At 42.6% G+C, this 23,133-nt stretch overlaps 1 protein-coding gene across 1 annotated transcript; it reads right to left on the reverse strand.

Moving 5' to 3' along the window:
* Nucleotides 1-576: 576 nt before the first annotated feature.
* Nucleotides 577-22,107, reverse strand: ecpas (Ecm29 proteasome adaptor and scaffold). The gene is made up of 49 exons (XM_036551327.1): nucleotides 22,013-22,107; nucleotides 20,475-20,605; nucleotides 20,258-20,374; nucleotides 18,873-18,991; nucleotides 18,233-18,382; nucleotides 17,766-17,916; nucleotides 17,520-17,659; nucleotides 17,142-17,223; nucleotides 16,695-16,814; nucleotides 15,242-15,327; nucleotides 14,629-14,704; nucleotides 14,397-14,446; nucleotides 14,151-14,217; nucleotides 13,602-13,724; nucleotides 13,311-13,414; nucleotides 13,004-13,127; nucleotides 12,799-12,879; nucleotides 12,220-12,442; nucleotides 11,584-11,675; nucleotides 11,301-11,435; nucleotides 10,973-11,141; nucleotides 10,444-10,616; nucleotides 10,093-10,194; nucleotides 9,591-9,714; nucleotides 9,084-9,229; nucleotides 8,805-8,859; nucleotides 8,298-8,412; nucleotides 8,122-8,190; nucleotides 7,560-7,677; nucleotides 7,155-7,322; nucleotides 6,822-6,901; nucleotides 6,510-6,615; nucleotides 6,204-6,251; nucleotides 5,536-5,654; nucleotides 4,777-4,927; nucleotides 4,569-4,634; nucleotides 4,323-4,412; nucleotides 4,083-4,149; nucleotides 3,834-3,925; nucleotides 3,662-3,728; nucleotides 3,288-3,479; nucleotides 2,934-3,145; nucleotides 2,651-2,694; nucleotides 2,320-2,512; nucleotides 1,767-1,917; nucleotides 1,430-1,535; nucleotides 1,122-1,210; nucleotides 947-1,018; nucleotides 577-732 (listed from the first exon to the last, which is right to left on the reverse strand). Exons 1-49 carry the CDS (start codon nucleotides 22,032-22,034, stop codon nucleotides 593-595), a joined length of 5,517 nt encoding a protein of 1,838 aa, XP_036407220.1. The 5' UTR covers nucleotides 22,035-22,107; the 3' UTR covers nucleotides 577-592.
* Between the last annotated feature and the right edge of the window lie 1,026 nt (nucleotides 22,108-23,133).

The raw sequence follows: 23,133 nt of genomic DNA on the forward strand, positions 1-23,133 counted from the left end.
AAATGATATGCCCAACCTGGGCAAAATACAGTGTTTAGAAGGAACATAGTGCAATAATTGTTAAATATGGCAAATGAATTCACCATTTCATGTATCAATTGGTTCATAACCATTTGTGGGTGTAATTAGTCAACAAGAGTAGAGCCCAACATACATAAAATACACCTGATAATGTAGCTAATGGTCCACTCTGGACTCAAGTGATGTTTACTGTAGTGCTCACGGCTGTGTATTCAAGGTTAATGGCTGAATTTTAATCTCCATTCTTTGACACAGCTAACACCACACTTGACTGTTGTTTTACTGTTTGAAATAATTCAGGATGTTCTGACCATGATGCCATTTATTAGTTCATTGCTATTGTTAAACAGTGCTGCTTCTTATTCCTTTGATTATTTTAAATACATAGGTACAACAAATATTAATAAAACCTGCAGTTTTAACAGAGAGAAACCTGAAACATGTTTAGTCAGGCACAGAACAAATATAAGTGAGCCGCGCCTTGGAGCGAATTGGATCTGCATGTTGAGGACTGCTGAACAGAAGTGGGAGAATGGTGCCAAGGGGGGGGGGGGGGGGGGGGGGTCAGAGTTCATGAGTGATTCTGGATTTGCTTTCGGAGTTCCAGTGACTTATCCTTCAGCTCTGGTCGGCTGTCTGACTCCATGGTGGTGAGGGAGTGGACGAGCTGGTCTCTGCTCTTCTCCGACAGGCTGTCCCATTTTCCATTCTCTGAAACGCAGGGACAGTGTTTCACAATCTGTCGTTGCAGTCTCTCAGTCATCTCACACTGGGTTTTCCAATGACTGGAATTCCTACCTAACCCATCCACCTAGCACACGTTTTGTAGCAATTTATTGCACATGTCCTTTTAGACACTATCATGGGAAACTGCTTTAGGTCACTGGCTGACACAACTTGAAGATATAGAGGATATGATACCCACCTTCTGCCTTTTTTAGAAGTAGTTCCACAATGGACAAAGCTTCTGTCCTCACAGAGGAATAACTCTTGTTTTCTGCAGAAGAAAAACCCAGGCAAATGCAGAATGATTTTTAGGAAAACTAATATAGAGACATATAAATATATCAGATGAATCCCCATTTTCCAATCAGTCATACCTAATGGATATGTGATTGCAGTGCAAGTTTCTGTCAAGATTTCCAGCAGTGCAGTGGAATCTTGATGGTCCTTCTCAAAAAGTAACAACCTACAAGACAGAAGTTCAGTTCAGTGTTGTGAAAGTCAAAGTGAATGAACATAGCAAATGGGTGTTATGAAAGTCCAATAAGCTGTATATACCCTAAAGAAGACATTATACACAGTGCACACATACACATTTTTGTAGCTAAGTCAACGAGATCACTCATAAACACTGGATGAAGCAACATAGCATGATGCCTTTAGTGGAAGCCCCTGCAGTGATTACCTTTGGTAATACGCCTTCATGGTCTTCAGGACCACCAGCTGTACCCTCCATGTGCTGAGTTTCAGCCTCTCACACATCAGCTGACACAGCTCCATCTGGTACCGTGCTGTGACAAAGAAAGCCAGAAAATGACAGCTACATCTGCAGAAAATGCAAAACTCGTGATAGAAAAGGTCTGTCTCCAGACATGAAATTTACTTTAGTATTCTTTAAAAAAGAAGACACTTATTAAATACTAGTGGTGCAGTATATGCTACTTTGATCATATTTTTCCACGATTGAGAAGGCACAGTCTAAACACTGTAAATGCTATATATCACAGGGTATGGGGTCTTACCCTGGGTTGAGGGGTTTTTGGGCCAGGCCTTCCCAAGGGTTTCAAAGGCACAGAGCAGGGCCTCTGTCTGCAGCTCTCTCTCCTTCTCTTCTGGGTCGTCCTCATCCTCATCCTGCTTGCTTTTTGGGGACAGGGCACTGGTGGGGGAATACTACAAACACACACAACAGCCAACATCTTACCCATGCAGGGAAGGTTTTGCACACATATCAGTAGCAAACAGTTACACACCAGATCTGTATTTTAACTGGTGGGAGATAGTATTTTTAAATTATATTATAAAATTATCATTATCATTTTATAATACAGAATAAGCATTATGAATACTTTTCCAGGGTGAGTTACATGGCTTGCATTCTTACATATTGTCCATTTATATGCCTGGATATTTACTAAGCAGTTCAGGTTACCTTCACTTAAAGGTGAAACACCAGTGCCCCACTGAAACAGCACTCTACCAACTTCAGATCCAGGGTGTCAAACATTATGCCACAATGCCATCCCCACAGTTCTAGAGGTTTAGTGATCATAATAGAAACACCTCCCCCATTACCTTTTTTATCAATGGAAACAGGATGTCAGCCATCTCCTGGAAGCGGTCCTCTTGGGTGGATTCCAGGACATCTGCTGCACATCGTAGGGCGGCCATTTTGTATCCCAGGTTCTCCTTGCGGCACTCCTTCAACACCAACTCAATTACCTCCTGGATGCTGGGCTGTCCTGGTGCAGACTTCTGTAATTCCCCACTGAATGCAAAGACACACTTTCAGCTGAAGCATATGCACATTAGTGACTACTGATGTCAATAAACAATCTTTCCTAACATTAAGTAAAGGGAGCCTCTCAAGCAGTTTATCTCAAGACTTTCATCTGGGTACACTTACCTGCACTTTGAGACAACTGACCCAATAGCCTTCAGCAATTCTTCCTGAATAAAAACAAAGGAGGACCATGGTCAACAGCTCTGGTTATCTGTTCTTACTAGACCGCACTCAGAACTGGATCCATGATATTCACTACAAAGACAACCGTACAGTACACCTAAAAGGAACTAGGCAAGTACATACAGACTTAACTAAACTAAATGCGAGAAATGCACCTGCTAAATTCTCCTTATTCAGGAGAACATCACAGACGTTTCTTTGTAAGTAACCTTCTCTCACACACCTTCCCTGCCCACGTCCTGCCAGCCAGCCCCTGCAGCAGAGCACTCAGCACCATGCCCAGATGTGGAGCCACCAGCGACCCGGTCTGCTCCTTCGCTATGGAGGCCATGGCTGCTGCCCCCTGCGCCTTCATCTTCCATGACTGGGACTGCAGGGCCTTCTGGGTAATGGCTATCAGCTCTGTCATGTACAACCTGATGCCACCAAAGCTTCCTAAGAGACATAACATTTCATCAATGGGTTTTATAAACAGGTCAGTGAACCAGTGAACGCTCAGTAACAGTGCCACTCCCGGTCTCTGCCGTGTCCGTTTCCTTGCCCGCCAGTGAAGAGAAAAGCACTGTCCGCCTCCTACCTGGTACATGCTCCTGCCAGACCTCCGTCCACAGGCTAGAGTCAGAGTTGTCGCCCTTCTCCTCGTCAGGGACCTCATGCATGCCCAGGAACGCCAGCGGCAGTGCCAGCCCTGCGTGGTTTTTCAGTACGTCTGGACTGTAGTGGCCGATGGCATGCACCGTCAGAGCACACGATGACTTGTAGACGGCCTCTGAACGAGAAAAACGAACAACATTACCATGGGCATGGCATGCAATGAGACTTTTGTTTAGGATTCGCACAGTAACCCATAAAGCTATGTCAACAACTTGTAACTCATATTGACAATTTTCACATTAAAATTCACATTCGCACATTCAGGGGGAGGGGGTAGAGAAAAAAAAAAAATCTCACCTTCTTTTTCCAGGTACCACATATTGAGCTTCTGCAGAAGTTTCTCCACACTGCTGTCCTTTGCAGTCTATCAGAGGAAAGTCCTTGTTTAATGATTTGTCCAAGAATCATGTACAGGTTCATGGACAGTCGACATTTTTACGTTCATCATGCCATGTTACTCTGATCCTACCCGAACGAGATGTCCGAGAGCGAAGGCGAACGACTTCTGCACCACGGCGCTGCGATCGTGTATTCCGTTCAGCAGAGCGCTCATCAGTTTACCTGTAACAAAACACACACTGCCCCATGCATTAACACATTAAACCAGGTCACGCACTAGACCACGTTCACTGCCTACAAATGTACATATGCATTCACATTCGCATCCAGTCTGACATATAATCAAACTGACGTCGTGGAGGGAAAGATGGTGACTAACCTGAATAAGGTGCCAAGTCCTGAGGACACTGAACGGTCAGTGACACGATCACACTGGCACAGCCTCCCTGGAACAGCAGCGATTTTCACAGTTGAAAAATCAGTTGGTATATGTAAAACGGTCGAGAACACAGATCATTCTGCGTTCTAGTGACGACTGCATAATCTAAATGTGCTTGACACACCTTGCTGTCTGTCACATTCAACAGCAGGCAAAGAATCTGGTATTTCTGGGACGCACCTTTGTTCCCAGACCCAGGCCACTCTTCAAAAGGTCACACAGTTTGGGGACAAGCTCTTCCAAGACAGATGTATCCATGTGCTGCAGGCACTACAATAAGAGAAAAAGAGTCAATGAAAATTAAACAAGAAGGGGCTTCCTTTCTAGTCTGTTATACAGCATTCAGGAGGTTTCATTGGTAACCCTTGCACCAACTGAAAATCATGTAAAAACTATGAAATGGCAAAGAGTGGTAAGTTGTCTTACCATGTTGATAGTTTCCATCATTGGAGAAGATTTGGCTGCACTGAGTCTTGCTGTATCCATTGCCGTCTGAAGCAAAGGATCAAAATGAAGACATCGTGAGGATCAAAGACATCTCACTCTCTCCCCTGCGACAGCCATTTACTGCACCGCTAACCCCCCGACGATAACAGCAAAGCTATCATAACACAATGCCCCAGGGCGCACTGACCTTCTCTTGCTCGGTAGCTCTCAGACTCAGGTAGTTGAGGACCTGCGGCTCCAGCACGCTGAGGGACTCCAGGAGGGCAGGGATGAGGCGGGGTGTGTGGGGCTTCAGCCTGCTACCTGCAGTCTTACTGATCTTCACCAGAGTCTGAATGCTGAGAGACATTACATTTATTACATTATTGGCATTTACCAAAAAGCAGTGTGTCACATACAGTACCAGTCAAATATTTGGACACACCTACTCATAGAAGGGTTCTTCTTTATTTTTTACTTTTAATTGTTTTCCACATTTTGGAAAAATAGTAAAGACATCAAAACTATGAAATCACACAAACGGAATTGTGCAGTGATAAAAACAGCATTAAACAAATCAAAGCTATCTTATATTTTAGATTCTTCAAAGCAGCCAAAAAATATTTTTTTAAAAGCAATATTTTTTTTGGAAAGAAATTCATACATGGGTGTCAACTTCACTATTTATTTCTGTCTAAGAAACACATTTCAAGCATTTAAACATACGTCTTTACATCAAAAAGTCTTTGAATGCTTATTTCCCCATTATCTTAATCAGGTGTGTCCACACTTTTGACTGGTACTGTAGGTGGCACTGCCCGTATCACACTGTAGCAATGTAACCAGCAGATACAGTATGACAAGGCAGTAACAGTAACCTGACAAGGCAAGCTGAAATGCTGTTGTTTTTTGTGCTCAAGGCGAGCTGGTGGTCCTTTCCTGTACGTGTGGAACAGAGCAGTCTTACCTGAGGGTGCGCACCTCCACCACGGTGCTCATGATGCCCTTATCCAACAGGGTGGGCAGCAGCACCCCCACGGTTTTCTGTGCAGCCGCGCCAGAGGACTCGCACATCCGAACGCACACCTGCCGTACGGTCACAACGGCAGAGCGTCACTTGACCAGCACTGGCCCGTCTACGCCAACACACCTTACACCTTACACATTCATTTGGCAGACGTTTTTATCCAAAGCGACTTACAAGTGAGGCAGAGTACAATACAAGCAAAAAGCCACATAAGGAGTCAACAATATTAGAATCACAGCATGACCCAAGTTTATGATACAAGAAATTGCTTTAGGTGGTAGTGTTTCAGGTGTTCAATTTGGCGCAAAAGAGCTGTGTCTTTAGATTTTCACAGGGGTGTGTCTGAATAGGCAACTCTCATCTCACCGAGTTGCTTTTATTGATGGTAGACACAGAAATGGCTGCTTCTAAATGCATTTGCTTCAAACTGACTGAAGGTCATTTTCAAAACCGAAAGCCCAGGGAGGCATGTGGCAAATACTGCAGAACCGGTTTTCCTTGCTGTGACCAGATAATATTCTAGAAAGTGCATGACTGCTAACTGAAACTGAGGAATACAGGGATTGCAGGCTAACATTGAAGACTGTTGTGGTAAAGAGAGGACTTGCCTTGCTAAGGGTCTTGAGGGCCATATCAGCTGCCTTCCGCACCGACTCCTGTGAAACAGGCAAAAACGATTTGGAGTTCAGTTGGAGTGCAGTCTTACCATTTCTGTACACGTTTCAATCTCAAGAAAAAAAACATTATTAATGTGGAAAGCAAACGAACTTCAAAGAATCATTTAACGTCTTCATAAAGCAATGGAAACAAACTGTAAGCACAGAAGACTAACAGATATTCCACCAGAACCATTATCTGGCTGACTTCTCATGCGTGATGTGCTTTTTGTAATTCACAATAAAATGGAGCATTACCTTTATGTCATCCCGTACTCTGAACAATGTCTCCCACATCTCTGAAATACGGTCGATGATGTCATCCAGTTGCCTTCCACGAATCAAATCATTGAGGGCCAAACAACTACAATACAGAAACAGTACAGTCATTGTGTGAAATATGTTGTGCAGGAGTTCTAACAAGTTGTTAGGTGGTCTACTACTTTTGAAAATTCTGTCTAAATGAAACAGATACCTATTACGCTGATTTATTAATTAGAAATCTTATGAAAATCCAATAAATGCAAATAGACATTTTAAAGAAAGCAGTTTAAACATAACCAGGCATACCTTGATTCCCGAACTCGCCACATACTGCTGGTGAGGTTGGAAATAACATCCTGAAGAATCTCCTTTAGATATTTGTCAACCTGGAAAGAGAAGAATAATCTTGTGAAAGCAACTCATCTAAGAATGATTTTCAGCAATGTGTACAGAATGATGTTCAGCTGAGACATTCACCATCATAACTCTATAAAGCATTAGCTCACCTAAGGAATCAATGAAGAACAGAAAGTCTCATGATTGTGGTAAAATCTTAGGTGTTATACACAGACCTCAAAAGCCTGAATACAAAAATCGTGCATGTGGTGCATCCTCATTAGAGAGGAAAAGAACTCATACCAAAGTTTTGTCTGTGACAAGGGCATCCCAGATGCTGGTCATGGCTTGCCGGATGCCAAGGTTGGGGTCAAACTGGTATCTGTAGAGACGGGGAACCAGCTGGGGTAGGAAGGGGGTCAGCTGTTCCCCGGCCTTTGCTGCTATCATATTAAATCCAAAGGCAGCTCCCTGTCAGAGGACAAAATGAGAGCTTTAAACAGCACTAAAGCTGTGCCACGTATTCAGATGCAGATAGAGGAAGATAACAGGCAAGAATTACAAATTAGTATTTCCTCTTTACAGTGTAAGTTACATGTAACATTTATAGTTTTGTCCCTTACATTGTAAATAATTACATAAGCACACAATATGTACATTACATCTGTAAGGATGCATGTTTCCTTTCTTTAATTTTGTGAGAAGTACCTTTCTGGAGTTCCACATGGCGTGGTGATTGGCAAGATTCATGAACTTGTAGACAAGGTCTGGCTGGTTCAAGTCACTGGCCAATGAACACAGCTCTTTGTAGGTGGACAGACCATGACTAATAAACATTAAAGAACAAGAGGTTAACATGTAGTTTCAGTGATCGGAGAACTTAAGAAAAAAAATGTAGGAGTACAACAATCATTATGAAAAGTGCAATATTCAAAGAATTGTTTTTTTGAAAGGATGAATAAAAATGAACAAATGAAGTAAATGTTGTGACTATTACAGAATGAATCCTCATGAATCACCACAGAAAAGAAAGTTAATGAAATTAATCTAACCCTGGAATCAATACCATTTCTCAATATAATATTCACATATTTGCTTATCTATGTATTCATTTATACCCTCCAACTTACTGCTGCCAACACATGGGGCAGGAAAGCCTTTTTTAAATGCTTATTACCGTAGCTGACAGAACACATACCCACAGGTTTCTGTTAGATTTACCATTTTCTAATGTACAATTGGTGATATTAGTACGGTTCTGTATACTTGCCCATCTGGGGCTTTTCCCAATGCTCCCCCCTGGAAGACCTCCGTCTCTTCTGAGACAGCATGCTTTGCCCTAAGACACGAAAAGAACATACATTTTAGACAAAGTTAAAATCATTCTCACATCAAACATTACGATCCAAAAGTCAGACCTCTTGTGCTCATGATCTGAAGCCACACCTCTTCCCTGTCATCAGCGTCTCCACCAGCGTAGACACCAGCTCCTGCTGATCCTCCTCGCTGCCCAGCTCATACACCAGGCCCAGTCCTTTAGAGGCCACGTCCTGACTCAGCTCTGACCACATGGGGATTAACACAGTCAAGCCACAACGCAGTCACCAGACACAGCAACTCAGTAAGAGCTTTATCATCAACTCCTAGACATACAAAATGGAGCACTGTACAGATGAGGGAGCAGAAAGTCGTAGCTGCTGTACACGGTGTCCTTCCCCCGCTGGCATAAAGGAGCAATGTAGAGGCAGGTTCTACAACACATCTGTAATGAATTTCAGCACATTCAAAAACCACAGCCCTTTTTTTGTAAGAATGCCGTTTTGAAATTCTGAATGCATTTGCTGAAATTATTTTAACAATATGCGCCTTTTTCAAGTTTTCAGCCTACAGGATCAAGTAAAAGACCAGTCCATTTCTGCTGAAACTGTAGGTGTATTAAACTGAAATACTCACCATCAGGATCAGAGAGGATGGAGATGAATGCAGTCTGGACCTCTTTCAGATGAGACTGAGGAGCAAAAACAGGTCAATCAATTCCACAATACCATCCAGACTGGCTTTTTATTATTGAGGAACTGAAGTAATCAAGTCCTTAGGCGCAATCATGTCCTTGACTATTGTGTCCACAAAGCTGCTTCAGTCTGCCATATTCAGCAGGTTTGTAATTACACTGAATCAATTAACAGAACTCAGCATCTCAGAAATGAAGCCCCCCCCTCCCCCTCAGCTTACTTTGATCTCCTTGTGCTGGCTGAACTTCTTCACCAGGGAGAGCAACCAGATGCAGGCTGCCTGGCGCACATGAGGATTCTGGCTGCTGATGTGCTTGGTCAGAATGGTGTTCAGGACCCAGGGCACCACGTCATTGTTGCTCACGTCTGAGGGCCAGAGAGAAGCACTTCAGATATATGTAGGAGAGTCCCAATGAGCTTTTCTGGACCACAGCATGCTAAGTAGGTGAGGGTGTATCATAAGGAGCAGGACTCGTAACCAAAAGGTTGCTGGTTTGATTCCCTGCTGAGGCACTGCTGCTGTCTCCTTGGGCAAGGTTCTTAACCTAGAATTGCCCCAGTAAATATCCAGCTCTGTAAATGGGTAACATGTAATAAACTATAACCTATGTAAGTTGCTCTGGATAAGAGCGTCTGCTAAACGGCAGTAATATAATGTAATGTAATGTCAGTGTTGAGGACAGCGTTGAGTGTTGAGACCCCACTGGTGTCTGAGGGGTACACTCACTGGCCGGGGGGGCGTATTCCTCTTCGGTGCAGGTCCACACATCCCGGGCCGCCCCCGAGCTAGTTCCTATGGCAGCACTGGTGATGGCCTCACCTACTGTAAACTGAAGCTCCACCTGCTTCGCCTAAGGGGAAAAGAGCACACACATGATCGACACAGACATCCCAGTCACCACCATTCTATGTCTTAACCACTCTCCGGCAAACCCAGATCTTTGGAATCACCCCATCTGGTACAGATTCAACAGTTTACACAGTCCTGTTTCTCCATCTGATTGACCATCCTGATATGCACAGATCTCTCTTACACTGAGGTGCAAAATCCAATATAAGATTGAATTTCAAACATAATTTTGACCTCACAGATAGTGATAATTACATTGTGACTGTTCATGCACTCATTGCTTGCAAAGTTCTGTTCTTTGCATAACTGGTTACATGTAAAGTAACATGGTTAACAGTGGCTCCTCCTGTTTGTACCCAGAGGGCTAGCAGCACCCTACCTCCACTGAGTCCATGAGCCCCTCCAGCAGCTTCTGCTGGTGTGGAAACTCAGCATCCCCCACAGGGAAGTAGCCCAGCGTCTGTATGGCACGCTCCTTCATCTGCACACACACACATCATTCCTGTCATGCTGGGGGGTCCTCATCACAGCCTTCTAGCACAACTGACCTTCGCTTCTGATCTCGCAGACCCATAATCCAGCATGTTTTACACGGGCCTTAAATAGAATACCTCTAATTGCTTCAGAAATATTCAGCGCCAAAGACCCCGGGAGAGGTGAAATCCACTTTTAAGTGTCTGCCCGGCGGCACCGGGGGGGTTGAGGAAGAATGGATGGAGATTACTGGTACCTTAGAGCTCTCCTTCCCGGAGGGAATTCGGGCCAGCAGGTTCTCGACCACGTGCAGCTTAGTGAAGCCCTCCCCCTCGCTGGGCACCAGCAGGGCCCCGTTCCGCGCAATCTCGCCCAGGGCCGTGCAGGCAGCCAGGGCCAGCAGGGGGGAGCTGCTATCCAGGAAGGAACCTGCGGGGCATCGAGATTATGATTCATGTGCTAAATTACACACTGACATTAAATATCTGCATCTTTAGCTGGATTTATGTTATCCAAAAAACAAACTTGACTGTGAAAATTATACACTGACCGACAAAATATGTAAAACTGATCAAAAGCGACTTAATGCCAAGCAAAAGTCAACAAAAAGTCAAACACAAACCCAGCTACGTGAACAGACACAATGCATATTTTACCACAGAAGTGTACACTGAGAGGGGTGCATATGGTTACTTTAGGTATCTGAGCATCCTATCGATATATATCTTAAGCTTCTGCCTGGAAAACCTACATGCAAGTGTAATCTGACATTTAGCATCACAAACCAATGGTGTTGGTGGCCAGACGGATGAGCTCTTCATCCTCTGTGGGAGTGGCGCTCATGTGCTGATCCTGGTTGTGCGAGTCACTCCAGGCTAAGGACTTCCTTTTGCTCAAGTACCTCCCGACCATGTAACCTAGAGCCAAAATGGCACCGTGCTGGGTTTCAGGGCTCTGGAGTGAAGGAAATAGAAAAACAAAAAGATGGCATGGTTTCACCAAAGATATTTTCATTATACCCTTGCAAATCTGCCCTTAAAGCAAAAAAAAAAAAAAAAACACTTAATGATTTTTATGTACATAAAGACAGACAGAGAGAGACTGAAGACTTACATGATTATCTTTTGTGATTTTAACAAGGTTCTGCACGGCAGCCCTTAGTTCATTGCCAGACATGGTGGACACTACCACAGCATAGAGCTGGGCTGCAAGCTCACGCATGTCCTCTTTATTGGTATTCATCAGACTCTGTAGGGAGAGGGAACAATGAAGAAAAAGAACTGATAAATACACATCCCACATTTACCTACAATATACAATAAGCCTTAAAAAATCCAAAGAACATATTTTAGGAAACCATTGGGACGACAAACAAAAAAAATCAGGAGAAATTTACCTTAATCCAGTCAATCTTGTCAATGAATTTAGGAGCAAGTTTTTGAGGATAGACTGACACCACTTCTACTAGGCAGTACATCACTGGGATTCCTGTAAAACATGAACAGTCAGTTAAAAAAATACAAACATTAGTTACATGACTAATCATATAACTACACATATAAAATATGCAATTTATTCATTTGCAGATCTGATGCAAAATCTTTAGACTAATAACCCTATTGTTACAATTGGAATAACTCTGGCTGGATACTACACTAGTCGAATGATGACTCAGTGTGGAAACAGACATGGTTTCAGTGGACAGGTCTAGTATGTATTAACGTAGAGTGTAAAGACCCTCAGTTCTACTCAGTAGGAAAATTTAGAGAAGATGCAATGAGTGCCTGTGCATACACATGCTCTTATGCACACAGACACAGCCAATATCAGTAACTTACAATGGATAGAGACCTCATTACAAGAGATGGTTTCAATGCATGAAGCACCGGTATTGTAACTCTAATATATGGTGCAAGGGTTTACTGGCCCATCTTAATCTTGCTCTCATCTGGCCAGGCTATTTTACTCCACAGCATCTCAACCTAGTCAAGACTGTCCCGTCTGTCAGAAGCGTGGTCCCGCTCGCACTCACCCCCGATGGCAGACAGCAGCTGCTGCAGCAGGTCCATGTACACTTGCACCGGGTTGGACTCGCCGCCCTTGGGGGCGGAGGAGGACGGGGGCGGCTCGGACGACAGCAGGCTCTGCACGTAGCGGCCGATGGCCGGGGCGTTGTCCTGCATGTCCGCCAGGCTCTGAGAGGTGGGCGTGGCCCCCGCACTGTGGGCAAGGCACATCCGCAGGTAGAGTATAATCTGGGGCAGGGAAACATCACAGCAGAATTGATGAGTTCCATCACCGTCCACTGCGCTAAGGCTTCTTCATTACTTTCTCTGAGATTTATCGCTGGGGATAATTCAGGATAAGTCGACCAGGGCCTTAATCTACCTGATTTATAGCTATAATTACGGTCTTAATTAACTTCACCTTGCAGCTCTTCTTTAAAGGTAGATAAGTGTTGTACGACCAACACATACATACCAAGTTTATGTGCTTAAACTCTCCTTTCTAATCCGTGGAAGATAAGCGACATTAATAATGAGAACTGGGTGACTGATCATGCATGCATTATCTTTATTAGCACAGCAAGAAGCAGCCCTTTTAAAATCACCTCTCCAAAAGCAGAGGGGTTGAAAGGGAGAGTGGCGGTTCCAACGATGTACTTCGCTGGAGTTTTCATTCTCTGGGCCGCCTGCGAGACACAGAAATAAAAGTCAGCGTGCTCCAAAGTGCAGCTCTCCAGCTGTCCATCTGAGCCTCGAAAACACAGCGGCTCCTCTAAATCTGGGATTTAACTCCAAGCGGGTGTGCCGTACCTTCTCCTGGATATAGCTGACCATCTCCGGGAAGGAGGGCATGGGCTTTGAGCCCTCCTTCTCAGTGCTCTGGGTTGGGAGGGCCCTGAGGACACGCTGGGCCTCACCGTGGACCTCCTCTCGCCTGCATCAACACAGCACAACGCGACGCCACGCGGTACCGTTACAGCACGCGTCACAGTGAAAGCAAAACCAAACGCCAATGCTGAAAGTGAATACGAACTCACGCAGATAACCACAACAGGTTCCAGTTGTCATCAGAGCTGCAACTGAGAGGTGGACACAGCTGGATAAAGTTCACACTTACGGGTCTCCGGCAGCCAGCAGCAGAAGGTATCTGGAAGGGACGTGATCGGGGGCAAACACTGTGCTGGCAAACTTCATGGCCACCTGACGAACTTGCACCTCCGGCTGTTCATGTGAGTAAGGCAAAAAAATAAATTAATTTAAAAAATACCACCGCACTCGACCTCTTTTCCTTCAAACACTGGTACACAAGCATGCCGTCTTGACTTCTCTATGCGAATTAACTGTAAGAACAACTTCAAGCCGAGAGGGCAAACCTGAGTCCGCATGTGCAGAGTGGTATCTGGCCTACCTTTCCTATGTAGGCAGCGACCAGTGCCTCCATGAGGTTAAGCAGTGCTCCCTGCAGCTGGGCGTAGGCACCCACCATCATAGACAGGGCCTCCTGGATGGCAAGCCTGACCTCTGGGTCCTCCTGAGATTGGAGCACAGAATCAATCACTACCCATAACCAACACTATAGATCACATAGATGCCTCAGCATACTGCAACAGTTATTCTAAATTCACATTCTAAAAAAAAAAAAAGACACAAGAGTAGCAGTAATCCTCTGTTTGATTCATATTTGGACAATACATTTGGGACAATTCGTTGTGAGTGACACACAACTAAATGTGTTAATATTGTCCAAATGATTTTTGTACACATCCACTGAAATGGCCGCAGGGTTTCAATCTAATGACCTAAAGAAAAAGTGTAACTGGGTGAAATTTGAGTAGTATTTTGGCTTAAGTGCTACCCAGTAAGCTGATAAGAACCTTGCTGTTGTCCGTAAGTGCTCAAGACCACAGTTTGTGGGACAATAGAAAGGCCTCTACTGTCATTTCCCTATTCAACTTACCTTACACATGGCTTCAAAAAACTGCTGAACGAGGGCTATATCTTTTGTGAAGAGCTGCGGCATGCGGCTAATAACAGACAAAAGAAAATCAGCATAAAATGTACAATGGAACTAAAGAGCATTCATCCTTAAATTATCTTAATAGGGCAAAAAGCAATTAGTCTAATTTGTCAAGTAGGAACTCAATATAAAAACAGTTAAAAGATAATTACAAATTAATCTAGACCAAAAAGGCTGCGTTATTACCTCGACAGCTTTCCCACAGCAGAGTAGGCAACACAGAGCAATTTTGGATCCTGAAAGAGAAGCCTGTATTCAGCACTCATACTGAACTACTTCTGCCATTACCCTACAGATCCACTAGCCATTACATGAATGAACATGACACTTTATAATTACAGTTGAGACACTTCTTTAATACATATAAAACAAGATGACAAAATTAAGTACGTGAGACATCTACACAGAGAAATCTTACCTCTTTATATTCATTGATAAGTTTTGTTAGACCATTGAGAAGCATCAGACCCAGGGGTTTGTTAGTCTCAGGACACCTGCCAAGAGACAATCAAATAAAAGAAACGGAATCTCAAACCTGTCAATTACTGGTCATCATTTATTGATAGCTCTCGCACTATAGTTTTAAAGGACTGGCAACCACTGTAAGCCATAAAAGTGAAACAACTGTACCTGCAAGCAAAATTATCATTTACATTACTTACAATTACATTTATATTATTATCATGCATATTATTATGCATTTTAGCTGCTTAAACTTTGAAATATGCTCCTCTGCTAGTTAGAACAGCCAGGCAGACAGATACACAGACAGACAGGTAGCCAGTGTCCGTCTCTTCAATAAGGTCATACTAAATGACACATCTGACTGGAAATAGCTTTACACATGTTACCAGGCACTCTGAAGGTGTGTTGAACACTCATTTGCCCAGTTGTGCGAGGAGACATTATTCTGTGTGAGATACAGCAACATGATGCTGTTCAGGTTTAAAAGACCTCTTGATATGAGTAATCTGTTTTTCTGTGTTTGATTTCTACACCTCTAAGCAGAGGAGAGGCAGAGCAGTACTCACACCACACAGATGTGATGAACGAACTGCAGGGACATGGACCGCAGCTTGTTGTTGGTGTTTGCGCCAAACAGCCCATCGTAAACAACCTGGAAGGGACAGAGACAGAGATGGCATCAACACCTCCATTGCATTTTTAACTCACTCCCTCAGGCAAAAGAGGTATGAACAGCACTGGTATGATGTTAGGGCCTGTGTGCAAACAAGCAATATACAACACATACACACAGATATGAAATACATACACACAACATGTCATGTGCACACGTACATACACACACACACACACACACACGTATAATATGCAGATTTTATACACATAAACTATCATACTTGTGTACATTTCCATTGCACATAAACTGGATATACTCTGAAAGAAAATATTGAGTTTCAGACAGGAACGTGTGGAAGACATTTTTCTACATGTTATGCATCTCAGCTGTTCGATTGCTAGACCTGAATCATTTTTAACAGCTACACCACACAAAACTTTTATCAAAACAACGAAAGAGGGAACGTGAAGGTCTGCCAAGAACAGTTAGCATGGTTTTATGAGCATGCTGATTAAAGCCTCAAACCCATTTTTGTTGATAAATACTCTTCCCTGCCTGTGCTCACGCCTGGCAGACAGCTGAGGATATGTCTCTTACTGCCAATCTGAAAAATGGTCAAAAGGTCACCTTGACCCAACAATGCATCGATTATGAGAGTTTTTAATTCACTCCTGTATACTTGTACACTGGTGCAGTGTGCAAGCCTGATGGGATGTGTGAAAGCAGTGAGTCAGAACTGGGAATGACGGGCACCTTTTCAAAACATGACCCTGATTCATGTAAGCCAATCAAGGGAATAGGACAGGAACGTGCATGCCATGAATTGAAACCCATGGCACTTGAAGCAGAAGCTTAGACAGAGGCACTGTATTGGGTCATGTTACAAACATTACCTCATAATAAACTGGGCTCGGTGTAAGGAATTATTGTGTGCCAACTTGTTAATGTTCAGCATTATCACATTTTCAGCAGAAGAACGTTAAGCTACGAACAAACAAAAATGAAAGTTTTTTTTCCCCCCTAAGCTTGCTATCCCATTCATCTAGGTTGCAAATTTAGTTTAAACATTCAAAGCAAGTTCAAATCCAAAATTTCATTACGTTTCTTGAACTCCTTATCAAAATGCAGGAAAATATATTTACAGACATTGATGACCAAGCAATTGGGTAGATGGTAGAATCACTGGCTTTTTCAAAAAAATGCAGAGAAGAGGTAAAGTAGGTAAAGTTTGATCAAGCAAAATGAATAGCTTCCCACATTCATTCCCCACGCCTGGCTTTTTCAAGCACGTCGTGCTGCACAGTAGCCATGATTCATCCAGATGAATTTTGCTCTGTTCAACACTGGGAGTCTCAAAAGAATCACATCTGATCAAAAGCAACAGTGGCAGCAGGTGTGCTCACCTGGATGTTGGCAGGGAATGTCTCGGCGGCTAGCCTGGACCTCAAGAGGTGGGGGAGGATCTTCAGCTTGACCCTTGTACTGACCGGCTCCCGCTTCAGTTCCGGCTTCAAAGCTGCCCCCTGGGAAATAAGGATGTGGTACGCTCCCAGTCAGTGGGGACACTGTAGAGACCAGCCTACTCTACAGGTCACATATCAATAGGCAAACTGAACTCTAAAACCTCCATACTGCTCTCAGAGCTTTGGTAAGAAATAAGAAACCATATCTGAGAAATCATTCACAATACTGTCCTTTACAGTAAAATAATTATCAAACTGAATTTGTATAGAATTAATGACTGGGGAGCACTGCCCTACAACAAAGATGGAAATCGTATTACAGTACAATAAGGTCTTTGCCAGTATTGGAACTACAGATCATCTCAGGACATTATCAATAATGCTTACCTCTTTCGTTTTGAGAGGGATGTCGCCCAGGTAAACCTTGTACATCTTGTTAATTATTAAGGGATTATTCCAATCAATGATGCTGGGGGGAAAAAAAAAAACATCGGTGCATAACGCTATGAAGAAAGTCAAACAAAGGGAAATTCATTATGCAAATAGCTCAACGATTTTTCCCAATTAAAAACAAATATGGCAAACACACCAAATGAATAATTCATCAAAATGAGCCGTGGTTAATTACCACAACACAGAAATTTGTTACATTTTTCAACCTCTGGCTGTCACTGGTGTTAAACTGTATTGTTTATTCCTGGATTTGCCATCAGATGAACAGCTGGCATAACTTGAAGCCGTCAGCAGGGTGTGCTCCCATTATACCTCTGTTTGCTCTTCAGCTCCAGGTCTGCTGCCGTGGCAACACTGTGGCGGGTGTCACTGGAAGCGATGACCAGGTGGACCACAGCCTCCACCTCCGGGACCTGCTCCGCCTCGATAAACTTCACTATCCCAAGCTTGCACTGGCGAAACATTGAAAGCAGCAAGGTCATTGCCAGTCGTCACTTCCTGTAACGTGTTCTCTATCACACTCTGTCTGAGGCACACAGCTGGTGGAGAAGAGTGTACCTGCTCTAGCTGCTCTGGGCTCCAGGGTGTTTCTCCAATGATGCGCTTGGCTGCGTAGAAGCTCATGCCGGGGGGTGGCTGGGGGAGGCCCTGTCCAGCACTGGCCCCTGCAGCGGACCCAGCTGGGCTCTGGGGCTCATTCAGAACAAACCTGATGTGGGGAATGGAAGATGGGTGTCACCATCACAAAGAGGGTTAACACAAGCAACCTAAAGTCAAACGTCTCTTCAAGCATGCAAGGGAACTGAAAATTGTGGGTGTGGTTCATTATGAAAAAGTATCTTCCACTTAATTTGAGGAAAATGATTTGATGGCAGCATTGCCACCGATAACTCTAAGCCACGTAGCCTACGTGATTTTTATGCGGCAGATGAGAGGACACACTCGTCTTCATCAAGCGATACTAAAGTCATACATTTATAAAAATGGGTAAACCAACTACTTTTTTTTTGACAAGAAAGACATACCCATAAGGCATTAGAAGAACATCTAACATGAAATCTAGTAGTAAGTGGACTGTCTTTGGCTTCTCAACAAGGATAAATGGTGAGGCAACTTTTGATGGCTCAGAAGGGTACTTCATGTGGAACAAGGTGGGAATCAGGAGATGCATTAGCCTGAAACAGAGGAAACATGTATATAACAGGTATATTCTACTAGTGGCCAAAATGTGACCAGCTGTGGACTAATTAGCCCTTTTATTATCATGGAACACTTTTTAATATGCACAAAACATTCTGAACATGACAAATAACAGACATACATATCATACATATTACCTATTTGGAAATTCAAAATGTTCAGCCTGTCTTCACCATTAAAAAAGCAGTTAAATTGCCTGATCTTGCATTAAAAAAATCCTGATATATTCTACAGTACATTTTAAGATAAATTGTATCCTGATTTATAATTTCATGAAGGTTTCTGTGGTACAAACACGTTCTGTGGTAAACTAAAAACTCACCATTTCAGACTTCCTTTTCATGACATAAAGATGGAAATATTGCAAACATTGACCTGGGACTAAACATTTGATACTGTTATTTGTGGCCCAAACTCTGGATGAAGGCATGCACTGAAATGACTGTGCTGCACACATCCACTCACCCATCTTGCTGCGGCTGAGGTTTTCCCTCCATCGCTGTCAGCAGAGTTGGGGCCAGCTCACACTGTTTCTGCACCTCCAGCCGAGGGTAACCCATTTTGATGTAAATTATAGTGAAATTCTGCACAAAAGCATACAGCAAAAGACTGCACTTATAATTCAATGGACACACTTTTTCCAAGAATGGAAAAATAATAACAGTAATCCATCCTGTTAGAACAGCCACTTGCACATTTTTCTGCCTCACGGTAATCACACTAAATTGGACGATCTAGTCTTGGAAAGCAAAAAACATTAATGGAGCTAAAGCTTGCACATACACAGACATTACACCATTTGTAACATCTGTAGCATTTACGCCATTTGGTGAACTCCAAACATTTAAAAAAATGTTTCCAGTACAAGTGACATGGACTAAAAAGGTGAACTCAACAGCAAATACAGTATGGAGAGCCACTACATGCTGAGAGCTCCATATTTAACAAGCTGTTAAGCAGTGGCCCACCTAACCAGTCAGGCTGGGTGGTACTTATGGGCAATGTGTTCCCTCTATCACTCTGCAGTCTAAAGTTATCACCCCACATCCGCCACTCTGACTGGACTGGTGGTGTTGAAAACCTGGGGGATGGCTTCAGTCTGATTTCAAAAAGAAACAAGACACCACCTGAGATTTCCCTGGGGCAGTCCTCTCCTTGAAACGTGTACTAAACAACTGCAAAAGCCACTACAGAAGACCCAGACAATTTATTATTAGATTTCTTTCTTTCTGAGTGCATGAGGCAGCTCCAGCTGTCACACTTGTTGGACAGACGAGCATTTTTTTCAACAATGGCATGCTCTTCCTTCAATGTTCCCCTGTTGAAAGCAGCTGTACTTAGCAGCAGGGGAGACTCTACAATGGATTTATTCTGAGGTTAATCTGTGCTATCCCATAAATAAAGCAGGGAACTGTCAGTCACCTGAAGAGAACATCATCCACATTCATAATTAACATTTATTGTACACATGGCGCTACGGCTTTAAGTAAATATCACGCAGACACAGACATGGTCATTCTGTTCAATGTCTTTGTAAAGGACTTTTACATTTATGAACAATTAGATTCATTCATTCAATTATCAGCTATGTCTGTCTTGTTGCGAGTTGAGAGGAAGTCTGTGCATACAGAACAAGCTTTGACTTTCAGGGAAATCATAAATGAGAAATACGAGAAGAAAAGACATCACACTTCTGATTTTGGAAGGAGCATCTAGCACTGCCCAAAAAAGGCACTTTCAGAAACAGCAAACAACCCGATGTCATAGTAAATGAGTAGACATGCTTATTTTAAATGAACTAGCACACCTGCAAATCCACCAACAGAGAGATAACTAGCTAGAAATCTTACAGTCACGAAGGATGCCGCTGCAGGATCCTGGTACTGCACTAACAGGGTTTCCACAGGCAGCTGTATTTTGGGTCGACTCTTGATACGTTTGTTCAAGTGAACTAGCAATTCCATCACCTGAGAGAAAGAGACATATTACTGTAAATGTGCTCCACTTTCACATTCACAAGACAATGCTTACAAATGGCTTAAGGTACACTATTGCATGTGGGCATACTTTTTTCCTCACTCCTTCTTGAGTGCTGGACAGCTTGAGCAGGACAGGGGGGAGAAATTTGGATATGATATCTTGCAATTGCTCATCTGTTTCCGCGTGGCCCAAGCGTAGAAAGACACGCTCCAGCTGATCTAGTAAAAGGAAATGAATGAAGGAAAAGATGTCTCCGTTGCATACAACCTTTTTGACAAGTACAACCTCCCATGTTTTTTCCTCCCCATCATATAAACACAACACTTCACTGTGACATACATTAAAACTTTTAGAATAATAAAAGATTCACAACAGAGACAACTTAATATTTATAAACAGAACATTGTAAAACAAGTATATGCACAGGTGTTTAAATGCTTAGTTAACTTTCCATTATAGAATGAGAAGTACTACATTTTAATTTGTACAATGTACATCAAATCGTAATCACAACATACAGCAGATCTTCAATTAAGTCTGGTGGGGTAGTGAAAGTAACAGTGACCACTTGTAGGGTATGCCTTTAATCGAAAGGGCCTAGTTAAGAAGGGATGGTGTCAAAATGTGCATTAGCTAATGAGTCACAAACCAGCTAAGCAGCTGGCTGGTGACAACACATATAGAGATGCAAAAATGATAATGACATTAAAAACTATGTTTATATGTACATAGAAATAATTAACATCAATGTCAAATTTTATAGCATCGCATTAAGGAATCACCAGGAAACTGTATTCCGCAGGATATAGCTCAATAGCTTGCTAGCTAGCTAGCTACCCTTCTGTCAAGCCAGCTACCTAACATGGATAGCTAGTTAGGTGCCTTGAATTTGCCTACTATTTAGCTACCGTAATTTATTATGCTTGGATGTCAATTTCTGAGCAACTGTGATAAATGACGACGTAAACTTTAGCTTTGCTATAGATAGTCTAGCTATATTTTATTCAGCTAAATATGCACACCAGAGCATTCAACATTGCTGGTTACATTCATAATCTTTTCTAACTATAAAAGATCGATAGGTAGCTAAGGTATAGAATAATTGGTCTAACAATCGAGGCACAAATTATTATGCTTAAAAGATAACGTCTGCGACCCAAACGTAATCATACCACCGCCCTACTAAGCTAGCTAGCTAAATGTCTGGCAAACATGGCTCTCCAGCTAGCTGGGGAGTATGTAGGCAAATAGCTCGGTAGTACATAATAAGTGTCATAATCGAACATGATAGCTACGCTGGAACAATTTATAGCCTAGTCGGCAAACTACAAATCATAGGCGCCTCTTTAAAACATTTTAACGAAAATACTTTCGCTTCTCATCATGACAGTGCAATATAAGTTAGGCCCATTTTTAGACGTAGCCAGGCAGCTTGCTAGCGTAATGTCTATTAGCTCAAGCTAGCTAAGTGTCCATGTACCATATGCGATGATATTTTCTTTTAAAAAACTGAATCAATAGTGATTATTTTGTCTGCCATCGCCTAACGATTTAACTCATTAGCACGAACTGTTGATCACTTTGCCATGACTGGTTTTCCTTTGCACTAGCTAGTTGCAACTTACTCAGCTCATCCTGAGCAGCCATGTTTGCAGCGAGTCAGAAGCACACGCACAGCCACTCCTGCAGCTGCTCGTTGAAGCTCCGTCTCACAACTGAATCTCTGAACTCTTCCTTTTTGTATATTTAGAATTAGCTGAGGCTACAGAAAGTACTCCACACAATGACACAACAGCACCACTCACAGTTGAAATGATGCTATGGCTAATCTATGCACAATTTACTATATGCAGTGTTTGTACAGACTAAAATGAAAGCGCAATACACATCAGGTAGTAAAGTGTCCAGTTGCAGTTACCTGATTAAGTTTAACATATGGATGATTTCTTCACTGTTTCAAAACACGTTAACAAACCCCATTTCTATCATGACACAAATATATTTTCTGTATCTCAGGTAAAGATTTATAAACCCACTAACAGGTATTAGGTAGATAGATAATCTGCATGACACTACCGCTCTCTAACTGCTTGAGATACGGAGATTTAAAAAATACGTCATATTTAAAACGGCCTGATTATTTCTGTGCATAAGCTGTAACATCTAAGGGTTAGGTAACATATTCTGTCAGTTGCATTACTAATGTGTACATACCAACAAACCTTCACGTATCACTCTCTGTCCCACTCATTTTCAGCTCAATGGCAAGGATGTGCTCGCCCTTCCTCTAAATCGCTCTCTGCAGACTTTTAAAGAGTCTGCTTAAAACTTGAATCTCTTATCAAATATGATTAATGTCAGACTACAACTGGAAACATAACTTGTGACCCACACATATGAACGCAGTATTACAAGAGATTAGTAAATTGTCAGGATAAGTAAGTGTCAATCTGTGACCAGGGGTATATCCTTGGATTTCTGCTTTTATACAAAAGACAATAATACCTTAAGACTTCTAGATAAAACTGAATAACTTGTTGCAAGGAATTTCTGAGTATTCTTTAGCAAGGTTATCCACTTGTAAAAAAGGCATGATATGTACAATACAAAATGGAAGCTATGGAGGATACTGCCATAAAGCTGTATGCTAAATAAATAATTTAGTATAAACAAATGCTAAAGGTTTTCTTTTTGTTGTTGTACTTCAAAATTAAGAAAATATGCACATTCATTCTCATACAAGGTG

The sequence above is a fragment of the Megalops cyprinoides genome, chromosome 18 (genome assembly GCF_013368585.1).
Source record: "Megalops cyprinoides isolate fMegCyp1 chromosome 18, fMegCyp1.pri, whole genome shotgun sequence".
Classification (NCBI taxonomy): domain Eukaryota; kingdom Metazoa; phylum Chordata; class Actinopteri; order Elopiformes; family Megalopidae; genus Megalops; species Megalops cyprinoides.

Coding starts and splice junctions, on each gene's coding strand:
- ecpas (XM_036551327.1), bottom strand. CDS start 22,034: ATGGCTGCTCAGGATGAGCTGA. Junction 16,815..17,141: donor TCCCTCTCAAAACGAAAGAG/GTAAGCATTATT, acceptor CTTATTTCCCAG/GGGGCAGCTTTGAAGCCGGA. Junction 11,142..11,300: donor AAATCACAAAAGATAATCAT/GTAAGTCTTCAG, acceptor CCTTCACTCCAG/AGCCCTGAAACCCAGCACGG.